The sequence below is a fragment of the Mustelus asterias genome, chromosome 15 (genome assembly GCF_964213995.1).
Source record: "Mustelus asterias chromosome 15, sMusAst1.hap1.1, whole genome shotgun sequence".
NCBI classification, from domain to species: Eukaryota; Metazoa; Chordata; class Chondrichthyes; order Carcharhiniformes; family Triakidae; genus Mustelus; species Mustelus asterias.
Window position 1 is genome coordinate 56477857 of NC_135815.1, and position 16366 is coordinate 56494222.

The window sequence follows — 16366 nt, forward strand, 5'->3', positions numbered from 1 at the left end:
TCTGCCAGTCCTGGAGGACCAACTGCATATGTCCCATGGTGTGCGAGCCCTTGAAGATGGCCTTCTGAGTCTGGACCAAGCTCTGGATATCCTCGGTGATGAAGATCGGGGACTGGGCCAAGCTCTGGATCCCCTGATTGATAAAGCTCTGAAATTGGGCCAGGCTCTGGAGCCCCTGAGCAATTGTCCTCTGAGACTGGACAAAGCTCTTGAGGCCCGCAGCCATGGTCCTCTGAAACTCGGCCATGCCTTGAACTCTGCCACACATGGCGACCATTTCCTGCCCAGGCTTTCCACTGGGGTTGCCACCCTTGCAATGTTGGCCTGGGCACCACACAATTCAGGCACCATCTCCTGCGACTGAAAGCTGTGGGACTCCTCCAAACAGCCTCGCCGTTGCTGCAGGGTTGCTGACAACTCCTCCTGCAATCACCAGCTCTGCTGCTGCATTCCAGCAGCTTCGTGATAATGGATCCCAATGACGTGTCACCTGGCTTGTGCAGTAAGAAGTCTCACAACACCAGGTTAAAGTCCAACAGGTTTATTTGGTAGCACAAGCCACAAGCTTTCAGAGCGCTGCTCCTTCATCAGGTAAGTGGGAATTGTGTTCACAAACAGGCATATAAAGACACAAACTCAATTTACAAAATAATGGTTGGAATGCGAGTCTTTACAGGTAGTCAAGTCTTAAAGGTACAGATAATGTGAGTGGAGAGAGGGTTAAGCACAGGTTAAAGAGATGTGTATTGTCTCCTGCCAGGACAGTTAGTGAGATTTTGCAAGCCCAGGCAAGTCGTGGGGGTTACAGATAGTGTGACATGAACCCAAGATCCCGGTTGAAGCCGTCCTCATGTGTGCGGAACTTGGCTATCAGTTTCTGCTCTGCGACTCTGCGTTGTCGTGTGTCGTGAAGGTCGTCTTGGAGAAGAAAACAATTTTACTTGTTCAGTCATCATATATGTATTTTATTTTAGTATTGAAACATATAGAAAACTGAGCTGACATGGTGAGTTTATCTCTTTAAAAGAAATGTATTTTCAGGAACATAGTGAAACATATGGTGGAAGACCCACAGCAAAAGAAACTGGAGCAGCCAAAGAGTACATGGGTCAAGGAAATAAAAAGGTAACTAATGATTCCTGCTTGGTTCAAATACAGTTTTGTTTTAGATATTGTGGGCCAATTATCCTCTTTTCAAGTACACATTACCTATGAGGGAAATCGAGGTGTTGCCCATACAGAAATAGAAACTAATTGTTATGAAAATATACATCTGGGATGCCACAATTCACTCTGCACTGCAATCAAATAATAATATATCAAACTACATGGAGAGCAGGAAAAAATACAGCATTTTGAGTCTCAAATGTGATTATTTCTAATTTATGAGAACTGGAAGTCAAAGCAAGAGGGATAAAAACAGTGGTCACTTCTTTACAATGGCCTACTTGCCTTCCCAGCAGGTCCTGTCATCTCACTGAGTCTTGTGTTTCTAGTCAAAGCTAAAAATAGAAGTGTACTGTCGGTTCAGGAGTCAACTTAAGAGGCTTCCAGCAAATTCCATAAACTCCTAATATTCTGCCTAGAAGGAAAAAAGGAAGCATCACCTGTGACCAGTCTCACTCTCCAGGTTTCTCTCAGAGCCCTCAGACTCTCTGATTCAAGAGGGTCTGTCCACTGTCAGTCTCACTGCCAGTTTGTTTTCTGGTGTTCCTGTTTCTGGGCGGAATTCTCCCAAAACAAAACTAAGGTTGCGATCTTACAAAAAAGCTCTAAGTGCCAAACAAGCAAGAAAACAGGAGAGAATGGTGCCGTTTTTTTCGATGAGCCGTGAATTGCAATCTTATGGCACTCAGTGCAAAAAAAGAGCCCTGATGCGATTTTCACCGGTTGGTGGGGTGGGGAGGAACATAACCTCGCCGGTGGAGCCGGCTGCAGAGCACTTGGGGCACCATTGCACAGGCTCCCCAATCTCCCAGTGATCCACTGACATGATCCACACCTGTATAGCTCTCCCCTCATAGTCCCCTGCATAGTCTCCCCCGTCATAACCCCCACTCAGGCCCCACCCACTTGGCACTGCCCTGGCACACGAACGGAGCCCAACTGGCACACTGGTGGTATCCGGTGGGCACTGCCAGTGTGCCAAGTGGGCCCCGCCTGATGGGCGCCACCCAATGGACACCACCTGACCATGCCCCCAACCACCCGGAGGCTTCAATGGCCTCTGAGCCCTACCCAGTATAACAATTGTGCCAGGTCTCTGCTAGTAGAAACCAGTAGTGATTCTTGCCATTATTGCGCCAACACCCGAAGGCCATAGGATCCTGTGCACTGGGAGTTGAATGAATTAGAGTCATAGAGTCATCGAGGTTTACGGCATGGAAACAGGCCCTTCGGCCCAACTTGTCCATGCCGCCCTTTTTTTTTAAAAACCCCTAAACTAATCCCAATTGCCCGCATTTGGCCCATATCCCTCTATACCCATCGTACCCATGTAACTATCTAAATGCTTTTTAAAAGATAAAATTGTACCCGCCTCTACTACTACCTCTGGCAGCTTGTTCCAGACACTCACCACCCTCTGTGTGAAACAATTGCCCCTCTGGACACTTTTGTATCTCTCCCTTCTCACCTTAAACCTATGCCCTCTAGTTTTAGACTCCCCTATCTTTGGGAAAAGATATTGACTATCTACCTTATCTATGCCCCTCATTATTTTATAGAACTCTATAAGGTCACCCCTCAGCCTCCTACGCTCCAGAGAAAAAAGTCCCAGTCTATTCAGCCTCTCCTTATAACTCAATCCATCAAGTCCCGGTAGCATCCTAGTAAATCTTTCCTGCACTCTTTCTAGTTTAATAATATCCTTTCTATAATAGGGTGACCAGAATTGCACACAGTATTCCAAGTGTGGCCTTACCAATGTCTTGTACAACTTCAACAAGACGTCCCAATTCCTGTATTCAATGTTCTGACCGATGAAACCAAGCATGCCGAATGCTTTCTTCGCCACTCTATCCACCTGTGACTCCATTTTCAAGGAGCTATGAACATGTACCCCTAGATCTCTTTGTTCTGTAACTCTCCCCAGCGCCCTACCATTAACTGAATAAGTCCTGCCCTGGTTCAATCTACCAAAATGCATCACCTTGCATTTGTCTAAATTAAACTCCATCTGCCATTTGCCATTTGTCAGCCCACTGGCCCATTATGCATTATTATGCATATTTAAATGCTACTTTAAATATGCTAATCAGGGTGCAATCCAATTTGTGCCACTAGAAATGAGCTGGGAGACTCACAAGCTGTTTGGCACCTGGCACAAAACTGATTTTTAGGCCAGCACGCTTTTCTCAGAGGTGGGTGCGATCTGTGGCAGGCGCAGCAAGGTCGGAGAATCGCTCCATCTGTGTTTTCTATGGATAGGCAAAGTGGAAAGTGAAATTCCTGAGCAGCTTAATGGAGGTGGAAACAGACTTCTCTATCTTACTATGACTGGGACCTATTATTTCCCAAGCATAGCAAAGAAGGTAATTGTATCTCTTGTATTTATAATAGCTGTTTTGTTTGCAAATTGTTTGATAACATTTTTACTATAATCATTTAACATAGGGTTCACAAATACAGACCTGCCTTCCTCCTATACGTATTGGCCGGAATGCCTGTTCCAAATTCATCGAGAAAAACCTCAGAGATTCATTACCGCGATCAGATGAATTTAAAGATCAGCATAATCAGAAGGTGATTTTACCTCACTTGGAGAAAGGAACAGCTAAAACTCTGACAACTGCTAAAACTATTACAAACTTGGATAAAAGTAAAACAGCTGACGATCGCTTTAAAAACATTCGATCTTGGCCCAGCACTCATTTAGGATCAGTGAATATTTCAAGAGAAAATAAAATAGAAAAACAACAATATAAACTGGACAAAATGAATGAATTTGATCTTTTGTCTCCAAAGACACCCATGGAGACAAACTCTTTTGAAACTCAGAAAAATCCAGAATGCCTAAACTGTAAAAAGGAAAGAAAAATAAGGGATGAGTATGACAAATTCATTCTACAATCAAAGAGGGACAAAGACGCTTTACAGCAAAGAATCATGGAACTAGAGATTGAACTAAAGAAGTATAAAGCTGAAAGTAAAGAACTGGCACCTGCTGCAGAAGAAGTAGTCAGGGTAAAATATCTTTATTCTGCTTTACTCAGCTGAGTGTTCATAAGCCCTGTATCTCAGCTCCTTTTTTCACTCTTTTGCTATGGAAGGAGGCAGCTGTTTCTAAGGCTGCCAGCATACCTATGCTTATCTCAGGGCTTTACCACATGTCTTGGCTACTTATCTGTGGGCAGCATTATAGAAAGTCTGTTTTCTGTGATAGAGTGTAATTTGCAAGTGGTTGATGATAGGTGCTGGATAGATGATAGAATCATAGGATCATACAGCGGAGAAGATGCCCTTTGGCCTATTGAACTCCCACCTAATCCCATCTGCCAGCACTTGGCCCATAGCCCTGAATGTTATGATGTGCTCATCCAGATACTTTTTAAAGGATGTGAGGCAACCTGCTTCCAACACCTGCCCAGGCAGTGCATTCTAGACTGTCACCACCCTCTGGGTAAAAAAGTTTTTCCTCCCTAAATCTCCTGCCCTCACATTGAACCTATGTCCTCTCATGACTGACCCTTCAACTAAGGGGAACAACTGCTCCCTATCCACCCTGTCCATGCCTCTCATAATCTTGAACACCTCAATCAGGTCGTCCCTCAGTCTTCTCTGCTCCAACGAAAACAACCCAAGCCTACCCAACCTCTCTTCATAACTTAAATGTTCCATCCCAGGCAGCATCCTGGTGAATCTCCTCTGCACCCCCTCCACTGCAACCACATCCTTCCTGTAATGTGGCGACCAGAACTGCACACAGTACTCTATATGTGGCCTCACCAAAGTTTTATACAACTCCAACATGATTTCCCTGCTTTTGTAACCTATGACTCGATTAATGAAGGCAAGTGTCCCATATGCCTTTTTCACCACCCTACTAAGATGTCCTTCCGCCTTCAGAGATCTGTGGACAAACACGGCAAGTTCCCTTTGTTCCACAGGACTTCTTAGTGTCCTACCATTGATTAAGTACTTCCTTGTCAAATCACTCCTTCCAAAGTGTATCACCTCATACTTTTCAGGGGTAAATTCCATCTGCCACTTATCTGCCCATTTCACCATTCTGTCTATATCTTCCTGTAGCTCAAGACACTCCACCTCACTGTTAACCACCTGGCCAATCTTTGTGTCATCCACAAACTTACTAATCTTACCCCCAACATAGTCATCTATGTCATTTATATAAATGAGGAATAATAGGGTACCCAACAATGATCCCTGTGGTATGCCACTGGACACTGGTTTCCAGTCACCTTCTGTCAGTTTGCGACAGTGGAGAATCATCCCCATATTATCCACCTGACATGCATCTTAAGCATGTTTTTTTCAGCTTATAGCACAGTGGTTAGCACTGCTGCCTCACAGTGCCAGGGATCTGGGTTCAATTCCAGCCTCAGGTCACTGTCTATGTGGAGTTTGTGCATTCTCCCCGTGTCTGCCTGGGTTTCCTCCAGGTGCTCCAATTTCCCCCCACAGTCCAAAGATGTGCGGGTTAGGTTGATTGGCCATGCTAAATTGCCCCTTAGTGTCAGCGGGATTAGCAGGGTAAATGTGTGGGGCTACGGGAATAGGGCCTTGGTGGGATTGTGGTCAGTACAGACTCGATGGGCTGAATGGCCTCCTTCTGTACTATAGGGATTCTATGATTCAGTGCTTCTAATAATTTAAGACTCGGAATTGTTGGCAATATTATTAGCAAAATGCTCAATGGGTTCATGCAACATCCCTTTGTCTGTGTTTTACATGCAGGCATAAGCAAACCAAGAATTGTCATACAAAGGTTTTAAATATTCATTCACCAACAGCAGTTCCTGGGTCGTGCCAAATTGTGTAAGCTGCACTGCAAGATTCATATGTATGTAACAGGACTTCCAGCAGCAGGTGATGACGCTGGGGTAGAGCACTGAGCGGGTCTAACTGATCCGCGCCTGTAGGCTCATCCCCATAGGAAGCAGTGTCTTTGACAAGCTGAGGGCAGAGCCAGGGACTATGAGGTGAGGGGAGACACAGCCAGGTCATGTGACTGGCAGGAGCCCAGAGCAGCTTCAAGTCCATCAGGGTGGCCAAGGAGCCAGGAAGAAAATTGGAAACCGAGTCAAACCAACCTGCAACATCACTAAATCTAAGAAGCAGAGAGAGAGAGAGAACAGGAATGCAGCCGGGCACTGGGTTGCAGAAGAAGCCTAGTGTCTGACTGCACTGAAGAGCCAAGACTCCAAATAGAACAGAGATCTAGGTCATTACTAATAAATATTCTTTGTTTCCTGGAGTTATGCTTACTCAAGGGTTAAACAACTTTGATGCCAGTGGAATAAATAAACCTTGTTTTATAACCTTCATGCTGTTCATGTGCTTAAATCCCATGTTACATCTAGCACAAAGCTGATAATGTCATTAAGGTTTCCAACACTGTCTGGACATATTCTGGGAGATGTCATCACATGGGGCCATTGAGGAATTTAAATAAATATTGAAAAGGGGCAATGAGACAGAGTGCCAATCTTTGACTTAGATCCAAAAAAGCTGTAAAGTCAGTGAAATGGCTATGATGTCCATCTGGTGCTAACATTGGGAGGCTGATCAATGTGAGAATTGGATGGTTCTGGTACTGAACAGTTGGCAGCTGAGGCCTAGATGTGAATGGGATCATTGTTCCCACTGAGCTGTGTGCAATCTTTGAAAAGAGTCATGTTCTCTGAGAAATAACTTGGTTGCATAAAAAACGTAAAGGGCCGAGTTTGCCATTGTTATTTCCATTGCCTAGATCAATCCAGTTTCATTCCTATTGACTTGGTTTGATACAACTGAGTGACTTGCTAGGTGATTTAACTAGGTGAATCTACTACAATGGCATTGCCAGACCAGGTAAGAATGGCAGATTCCCTAAAGAGCACGAGTGAACCAGATACAAAGAACAAAGAAAAGTACAGCACAGGAACAGGCCCTTCGGCCCCCCAAGCCTGTGCCGATCATGATGCCTGCCTAAACTGAAACTGTATGCACATATGGAGTCCATATTCTTCCATTCCCTTACTATTCATGTATTCATCTAGTTGCCCCTTAAATGCCGCTATTGTACCTGCTCCCACTATCTCCCCAAGCAGTGCGTTCCAGACATTCACCACCTTCTGTGTAAAGAACTTGCCTAGCACATCTCCTCTAAACTTTTCCCCATGCACCTTAAACCTATGTCCCCTAGTACTTGACTTTTCTACTCTAGGAAAGAGCATCTGACTATCCACTCTGTCTATGCAACTCATAATTTTGTAAACCTCTATCAGGTCACCCTCAACCTCCATCGTTCCAGTGAGAACAGACCGAGTTTATCCAAACTCTCCTCATAGCTAATACCCTCCAGATCAGGCAACATCCTAGTAAACCTCTTCTGTACCCTCTCCAAAGCATCCACACCCCTCTGGTAGTATGGCAACCAGAATCGTACACAATATTCTAAATGAGGCCTAACTAAGGTTCTGTACAGCTGCAGCATGACCTGTGAATTTTTATACTCAATGCCCTGACCGTTGAAGGCAAGCATGCCATATGCCTTCTTGACTACCTTATCCACCTGCATTGCCACTTTCAATAATTGGTGGATATGTACGCCCAGATCTTTCTGCCTGTCAATACTCCGAAGGACTCTACCATTTGCTGTATAATTCCGACATGCATTGGGCCTTCCAAAATGCATTATCTCACACTTGTCTGGATTAAACTCCATCTGCCATTTCTTTGCCCAAGTCTCCAAGCAGTCTATATCTTGCTATATCCTCTGACAATCCTCTTCACTGTCTACAACTCCACCAATTTCTGTGTCATCTGCGAACTTACTAATCAGACCAGCTACATTTTCCTCCAAATCATTTATATATACTACGAACAACAAAGTCCCAGAACTGATCCCTGTGGAACACCACTAGTCACAGCCTTCCATTCAGAAAAGCACTCCTCCACTGCTACCCTCTGTCTTCTATGGCCAAACACAGTAAGAAGTCTCACGACACCAGGTTAAAGTCCAACAGGTTTATTTGGTAGCAAAAGCCACTAGCTTTCGGAGCGCTGCCCCTTTGTCAGGTGAGTGGGAGTTCTATTCACAAACAGGGCATATAAAGACACAAACTCAATTTACAAAATAATGATTGGAATGCGAATCTTTACAGGTAATCAAGTCTTAAACGTACAGACAATGTGAGTGGAGAGAGCATTAAGCACAGGTTAAAGAGATGTGTATTGTCTCCAGACAGGACAGTTAGTGAGATTTTGCAAGCCCAGGCAAGTCGTGGGGGTTACAGATAGTGTGACATGAACCCAAGATCCTGGTTGAGGCCGTCCTCATGTGTGCGGAGCTTGGCTATCAGTCTCTGCTCAGCGACTCTGCACTGTCATGTGTCGTGAAGGCCGCCTTGGAGAATGCTTACCCGAAGATCAGAGGCCAAATGCCCAACAGGAAGAGAACACTCTTGCCTGGTGATTGTCGAGCGGTGTTCATTCATCCGTTGTCGTAGCGTCTGCGTGGTCTCCCCAATGTACCATGCCTCGGGACATCCTTCCCCGCAGCGTATCAGGTAGACAACGTTGGCCGAGTTGCAAGTGTATGTACCGTGTACCTGGTGGATGGTGTTCTCACGTGAGATGATGGCATCCGTGTCGATGATCCGGCACGTCTTGCAGTGTGGTATCGTGGTCACTGTTCTCTTGAAGGCTGGGTAGTTTGCTGCGGACAATGGTCTGTTTGAGGTTGTGCGGTTGTTTGAAGGCAAGAAGTGGGGGTGTGGGGATGGCCTTGGCGAGATGTTCGTCTTCATCAACGACATGTTGAAGGCTCCGGAGAAGATGATGTAGCTTCTCCGCTCCGGGGAAGTACTGGACGATGAAAGGTACTCTGTCCACCTTGTCCCGTGTTTGTCTTCTGAGGAGGTCGGTGCGGCTTTTCACTGTGGCGCGTCGGAACTGTCAATGGATGAGTCGAGCACCATATCCTGTTCTTATGAGGGCATCTTTCAGCATCTGGAGGTGTCTGTTGCGATCCTCCTCATCTGAGCAGATCCTGTGTATACGGAGGGCTTGTCCGTAGGGGATGGCTTCTTTAACGGTTTAGGGTGGAAGCTGGAGAAGTGGAGCATCGTGAGGTTATCCGTGGGCTTGCGGTACAGTGAGGTGCTGATGTGACCGTCCTTAATGGAGACGCATGTCTCCAAGAATGCAACCGATTCCGGAGAGTAGTCCATGGTGAGTCTGATGGTGGGATTGAACTTGTTGATGTCATCATATAGTTGTTTCAGTGATTGTTCACCATGAGTCCAAAGGAAGAAAATGTCATTGATGTATCTAGTGTATAGCATCGGTTGAAGGTCCTGTGCGGTGAAGAGGTCTTGTTCGAACCTGTGCATGAAGATGTTGGCATATTGAGGTGCGAATTTTGTCCCCATGGCTGTTCCGTGTGTCTGGATGAAGAACTGGTTGTTGAAGGTGAAGACATTGTGGTCCAGGATGAAGCGGATGAGTTGTAAAATTGCATCTGGAAACTGGCAGTTGTCGGCGTTGAGTACTGAGGCAGTTGCAGCAATGCCATCATCGTGGGGGATGCTGGTGTAGAGTGCCGAGACATCCATTGTGACGAGGAGTGCTCCTGGTTCAACTGCTCCATGTGTGCTGAGTTTCAGTAGGAAGTCCGTAGTGTCGCGACAAAAGCTGGGGGTTCTTTGTACAATGGGTTTCAGGATGCCCTCGACGTAGCCGGAGAGGTTCTCACACATGGTCCCGTTGCCCGATACGATGGGACGGCCGGGTGTGTTTGCCTTGTGTACCTTCGGGAGGCAGTAAAGATCTCGAACGCGGGGGGTACGTGGGATGAGAGCACAGAGGGCGCTCTGAAGGTTCGGATCAAAGGTCTTGAGCAGCCTGTTGAGTTGACGGGTGTGTTCTTTGGTCGGATCTGCAGGTAACTGTCTGTTGTGTTCCCCGTTGTTCAGTTGTCGGTACACTTCTATGGCCAAACCAGTTCTGTATCCATCTTGCCAGCTCTCCTCTGATCTTGTGTGACTTCACCTTTCGTACCATGAGGTACCTTTTCAAAGGCTTTACTGAAGTCCATGTATACAACATCCACTGCCATTTCCTCATCTATCATCTTTCCCATCTTTGATGGGTTTTTATGACAATTGGCAATGGTTTCATGGTCAACATTAGACTTTTAATTCCGGATGTTTATTGAATTTAAGTTTCACCATCTGCTGTGCTGGGATTCAAATCTGGGAAACCAGAGCATTATAGAACATAGAACAGTACAGCACAGAACAGGCCCTTCGGCCCACGATGTTGTGCCGAGCTTTATCTGAAACCAAGATCAAGCTATCCCACTCCCTATCATCCTGGTGTGCTCCATGTGCCTATCCAATAACCGCTTAAATGTTCCTAAAGTGTCTGACTCCACTATCACTGCAGGCAGTCCATTCCACACCCCAACAACTCTCTGCGTAAAGAACCTACCTCTGATATCCTTCCTATATCTCCCACCATGAACCATGAACCCTATAGTTATATAGCTCCCCTTGTAATAGCTCCATCCACCCGAGGAAATAGTCTTTGAACGTTCACTCTATCTATCCCCTTCATTTTATAAACCTCTATTAAGTCTCCCCTCAACCTCCTCCGCTCCAGAGAGAACAGCCCCAGCTCCCTCAACCTTTCCTCATAAGACCTACCCTCCAAACCAGGCAGCATCCTGGTAAATCTCCTCTGCACTCTTTCCAGCACTTCCACATCCTTCTTATAGTGAGGTGACCAGAACTGCACACAATATTCCAAATGTGGTCTCACCAAGGTCCTGTACAGTTGCAGCCTAACCCCACGGCTCTTAAACTCCAACCCCCTGTTAATAAAAGCTAACACACTATAGGCCTTCTTCACAGCTCTATCCACTTGAGTGGCAACCTTTAGAGATCTGTGGATATGGACCCCAAGATCTCTCTGTTCCTCCACAGTCTTCAGAACCCTACCTTTGACCCTGTAATCCACATTTAAATTAGTCCTACCAAAATGAATCACCTCACATTTATCAGGGTTAAACTCCATGTGCCATTTTTCAGCCCAGCTTTGCATCCTATCTATGTCTCTTTGCAGCCTACAACAGCCCTCCACCTCATCCACCACTCCACCAATCTTGGTGTCATCAGCAAATTTACTGATCCACCCTTCAGCCCCCTCCTCTAAGTCATTAATAAAAATCAGAAAGAGCAGAGGACCAAGCACTGATCCCTGTGGCACTCCGCTAGCAACCTGCCTCCAGTTCAAAAATTTTTCATCCACCACCACCCTCTGTCTTCGATCAGATAGCCAGTTACCTATCCAATCGGCCAACTTTCCCTCTATCCCACACTTCCTTACTTTCATCATAAGCCGACCATGGGGGACCTTATCAAACGCCTTACTAAAATCCATGTATATGACAACAACTGGCCTACCTTCATCAACACACTTAGTTACCTCCTCAAAAAATTCAATCAAATTTGTGAGGCACGACTTGCCCTTCACGAATCCGTGCTGACTATCCCAGATTAATCCGCATCTTTCTAAATGGTCGTAAATCCCATCCCTAAGGACCTTTTCCATCAATTTACCAACCACCGAAGTAAGACTAACCGGTCTATAATTACCAGGGTCATTTCTATTCCCTTTCTTAAACAGAGGAACAACATTTGTCACTCTCCAGTCCTCTGGCACCATCCCCGTGGACAGTGAGGACCCAAAGATCAAAGCCAAAGGCTCTGCAATCTCATCCCTTGCCTCCCAAAGAATCCTAGGATATATTTCATCAGGCCCAGGGGACTTATCGACCTTCAGTTTATTCAAAACTGCCAGTACACCCTCCCTCCGAACATGTATTTCCTCCAGCCTATTAGCCTGTAACACCTTCTCTTCCTCAAAAACATGGCCCCTCTCCTTGGTGAACACTGAAGAAAAGTATTCATTCATCACCTCGCCTATCTCTACTGACTCCATACACAAGTTCCCACTACTGTCCTTGACCGGCCCTAACCTCACCCTGGTCATTCTTTTATTCCTCACATAAGAGTAAAAAGCCTTGGGGTTTATCTTGGGTCTTTGGATTACTAGTCTAGTGACAATACCATTAAGCCACAACCTCACCATTAGAATGTCAGAGTTAAGTAACTGCAGCTGTCCCCCACGTGCATTTTCATTTTAGCACAGTTAGTAAATTAGGTACATTTCCCAAATGCACTGCCAGCAGTTTTATTTGGTGTGTTTACTAAAAATGGGGTGGCATGGTGGCACAGTGGTTAACAGTGCTACCTCACTTTGCCAGGGATCCGGGTTTGATTCTGGCCTTGGGTGACTCTCTGTGTGGAGTTTACATGTTCTCCCCGTGTCTGTGTGGTATTCTTCTGGGTACTCCAGTTTCCTCCCATACTCCAAAGATGTTAGGTGGATTGGCCATGCTAAATTATCCTTTACTGTCCCAAGATATATATATAGCTAAGGGGGATTAGTGGGATAAAATATCTGGGTTATGTGGATAGGGCTTGTGTATGAGTCAGTGCAGACTTGGTGGGCCGATTGGCCTCCTTCTGCCCTGTAGAGATTCTATGATTCTGTTTCTATGCTCCATTTTTTAATAAACAAATGATAATTTTGCCGCTTCCATAGAACCATAGAACCATAGAAAAATTACAGCTCAGAAACAGGCCTTTTGGCCCTTCTTGTCTGTGCCGAACCATTTTTGCCTAGTCCCACTGACCTGCACTTGGACCATATCCCTCCACACCCCTCTCATCCATGAACCCGTCCAAGTTTTTCTTAAATGTTAAAAGTGACTATCATTTACCACTTTATCCGGCAGTTCATTCCACACTCCCACCACTCTCTGCGTGAAGAAGCCCCCCCTAATATTCCCTTTAAACTTTTCTCCTTTCACCCTTAACCCATGCCCTCTGGTTTTTTTCTCCCCTAGCCTCAGCGGAAAAAGCCTGCTTGCATTCACTCTATCTATACCCATCAAAATCTTATACACCTCTATCAAATTTCCCCTCAATCTTCTACGCTCCAGGGAATAAGGTCCCAACCTATTCAATCTCTCCCTGTAACTCAGCTTCTCAAGTCCCGGCAACATCCTTGTGAACCTTCTCTGCACTCTTTCAACCTTATTTACATCCTTCCTGTAACTAGGTGACCAAAACTGTACACAATACTCCACATTTGGCCTCACCAATGCCTTATATAACCTTGATGTGGAGATGCCGGCGTTGGACTGGGGTAAACACAGTAAGAAGTTTTACAACACCAGGTTAAAGTCCAACAGGTTTATTTGGTAGCAAAAGCCACACAAGCTTTTGGAGCTGCAAGCCCCTTCTTCAGGTGAGTGGGAATTCTGTTCACAAACAGAGCATATAAAGACACAAACTCAATTTACATGAATAATGGTTGGAATGCGAATACTTACAACTAATCAAGTCTTTAAGAAACAAAACAACGAGTGGAGAGAGCATCAAGACAGGCTAAAAAGATGTGTATTGTCTCCAGACAAGACAGCCAGTGAAACTCTGTGGGGGTTACAAATAGTGTGACATGAACCGTTCTCCAAGGCGGCCTTCGCGACACACGACGGCGCAGGGTCGCTGAGCAGAAACTGATAGCCAAGTTCCGCACACACGAGGACGGCCTCAACCGGGATATTGGGTTCATGTCACACTATTTGTAACCCCCACAGAGTTTCACTGGCTGTCTTGTCTGGAGACAATACACATCTTTTTAGCCTGTCTTGATGCTCTCTCCACTCATGTTGTTTTGTTTCTTAAAGACTTGATTAGTTATAAGTATTCGCATTCCAACCATTATTCATGTAAATTGAGTTTGTGTCTTTATATGCTCTGTTTGTGAACAGAATTCCCACTCACCTGAAGAAGGGGCTTGCAGCTCCGAAAGCTTGTGTGGCTTTTGCTACCAAATAAACCTGTTGGACTTTAACCTGGTGTTGTTAAACTTCTTATTATATAACCTTACCATAACACTCCAACTTTTATACTCGATACTCCGATTTATAAAGGCCAATGTACCAAAGGCACTCTTTACGACCCTATCCACCTGTGACGTCACTTTTAGGGAATTCTGTACCTGTATTCCCAGATCCCTCTGTTTAACTGCACTCTTCAGAGTCCTACCATTTACCCTGTACGTTCTACTTTGGTTTGTCCTTCCAATGTGCAATATCTCACACTTGTCTGCGTTAAATTCCATTTGCCATTTTTCAGCCCATTTTTCTAGTTGGTCCAAATCCCTCTGCAAGCTTTGAAAACATTCCTCACTGTCCACTGCACCTCCAATCTTTGTATCACCAGCAAACTTGCTGATCCAATTGACCACATTATCATCCAGATCATTGATATAGATGACAAACAACAATGGACCCAACACCGATCCCTGCGGCACACCACTAGTCACAGGCCTCCACTCAGAGAAGCAATTTACTATCCAATTTACTACCTCCCCATGTATACCTAGCGACTGAACCTTCCTAACTAACCTCCCATGAGGGACCTTGTCAAAGGCCTCGCTGAAATCCAGGTAGACAACATCCACCGCCTTCCCTTCATCCACTTTCCTGGTAACCTCCTCGAAAAACTCTAATAGATTGGTCAAACATGACCTACCACGCACAAAGCCATGTTGACTCTCCCTAATAAGTCCCTGTCTATCCAAATATTTGTAGATCCTATCCCTTATCACATCTTCCAATAACTTGCCCACCACTGACGTCAAACTTACTGGCCTATAATTTCCCGGATTTCTTTTGGAACCTTTTTTAAACAACGGAACAACATGAGCCACCCTCCAATCATCCGGCACCCCCCCGCGCCCCCCCCCCCCCCCCCCCCCCCCCCGTGAATACTGACATTTTAAATATGTCTGCAAGTTCAACACTCGCCAACCTTCCCATTTCACTGCCTCTCTTCCCAAAAAAACAGAAACAAATGATGACTTAATTGAGAAAGGACTAAAACAATATACTGTTTATCTGATGAGAATATGTCATGTGTTATTCATATTTTTCATCTAGGAACACCTACCAAAGGAAGTAGAGTACTTACAGAGTAATCTCAGATATAGCCAGAAACTGGCAGCAGATGAAAAGGAACTTCACCAGAGTTACACTTTCCAGCTTCAGCAAGAAGAGCATCTGTATGCAGCAGTTCTACAGGAAAGAGTCTGTTTTATGTTATTGTTTTAAAAAATATATTCATTGCAATGTAAAATGCTTCCTTTAAGGATAGGGTGCTTTTTCCAATTGTGAGGCAATTGCAATATTTGAATAATTCCTTTGTCGTGGGTTTTAACATTCCTTTCCCATCTTGATTATTTATTAACTCTTACTACCTCTGCCATTTTTTCTCCATCTTTCTATCCTCAATATCCAACCTCCCCTCAGTCTCCCAGTCCCAGATCATTTCCTTCCTCATCAATGGTTCCTGTTCCTTGAGAAAGGTTTCTCACCTCTTCATTAAAGCCACCACAATTGCCTCCGCAGAATACATAAGCCATTTGTCTTCTCCAACTGCTGCTCATTCTCCCAACTTCCTCTTCTCTTTCGGGTTTTCAAATGAATCATGGCCTTCCAGATCCATACTCATCTTCTCCTGCCTTGTGTTAAAATGGACTCTGTTGTCTTTGGCCCTAACCACAAATGTTCCTTTGCCACTAACTCAATATTCCTCCCTGGCCACTCTCCCAAGCTTATCAAAACTATTTGCAATTTTGGTTTTCTGTTTGAACTGAGCTGAACTTTAAGCCCACGTCCTGTATGTCACCAAAAATTCATACTTCAGTCTCTGCAACATTGTTACTTTTGCCCCTATCTCAGCCACACCATCACTGAAATCTTTCATACTTGCCGTTGTTTCCTCCAGACTACTATATTTTACTTGCCTGCCTCCTATATTGGTTAAAATCCTAGACGGTCACACATATCCTATCTATTACCTTGCTTTTATGACCTATACTGAGTGTCTATTCATCTGATGCATTAAATTCAAATCTTTGTCCTTGTCTGTAAATTCATCCATGACTTCTCTTCCAATCTTTCTCTGCCATTTTTTCCAACATTGTACCACATTAAAACTGCTCAGTTCCTTTTGACTCACGACTTCTGCTCATTCCTTTCCTCTATTTGTCTCCCCATTGATTG

At 45.0% G+C, this 16366-nt stretch overlaps 1 protein-coding gene across 4 annotated transcripts in view; it reads left to right on the forward strand.

The window, feature by feature from the left end:
* LOC144504822 (kinesin heavy chain) overlaps positions 1-16316 on the forward strand; it is a 78762-nt gene extending 62446 nt beyond the window's left edge. For 2 of the 4 annotated variants that reach the window (XM_078230570.1, XM_078230572.1), the window contains exons 14-15: positions 1042-1125; positions 3616-4350. In XM_078230570.1, the coding sequence (XP_078086696.1) occupies positions 1042-1125; positions 3616-4218 (687 nt within the window). In that variant the 3' untranslated portion in view covers positions 4219-4350. Of the gene's footprint in view, positions 1-1041; positions 1126-3615; positions 4351-15241 lie in introns of those variants that run through there. The other 2 variants (XM_078230573.1, XM_078230574.1) reach the window with 2 other exon arrangements.
* The last annotated feature ends 50 nt before the right edge of the window (positions 16317-16366 follow it).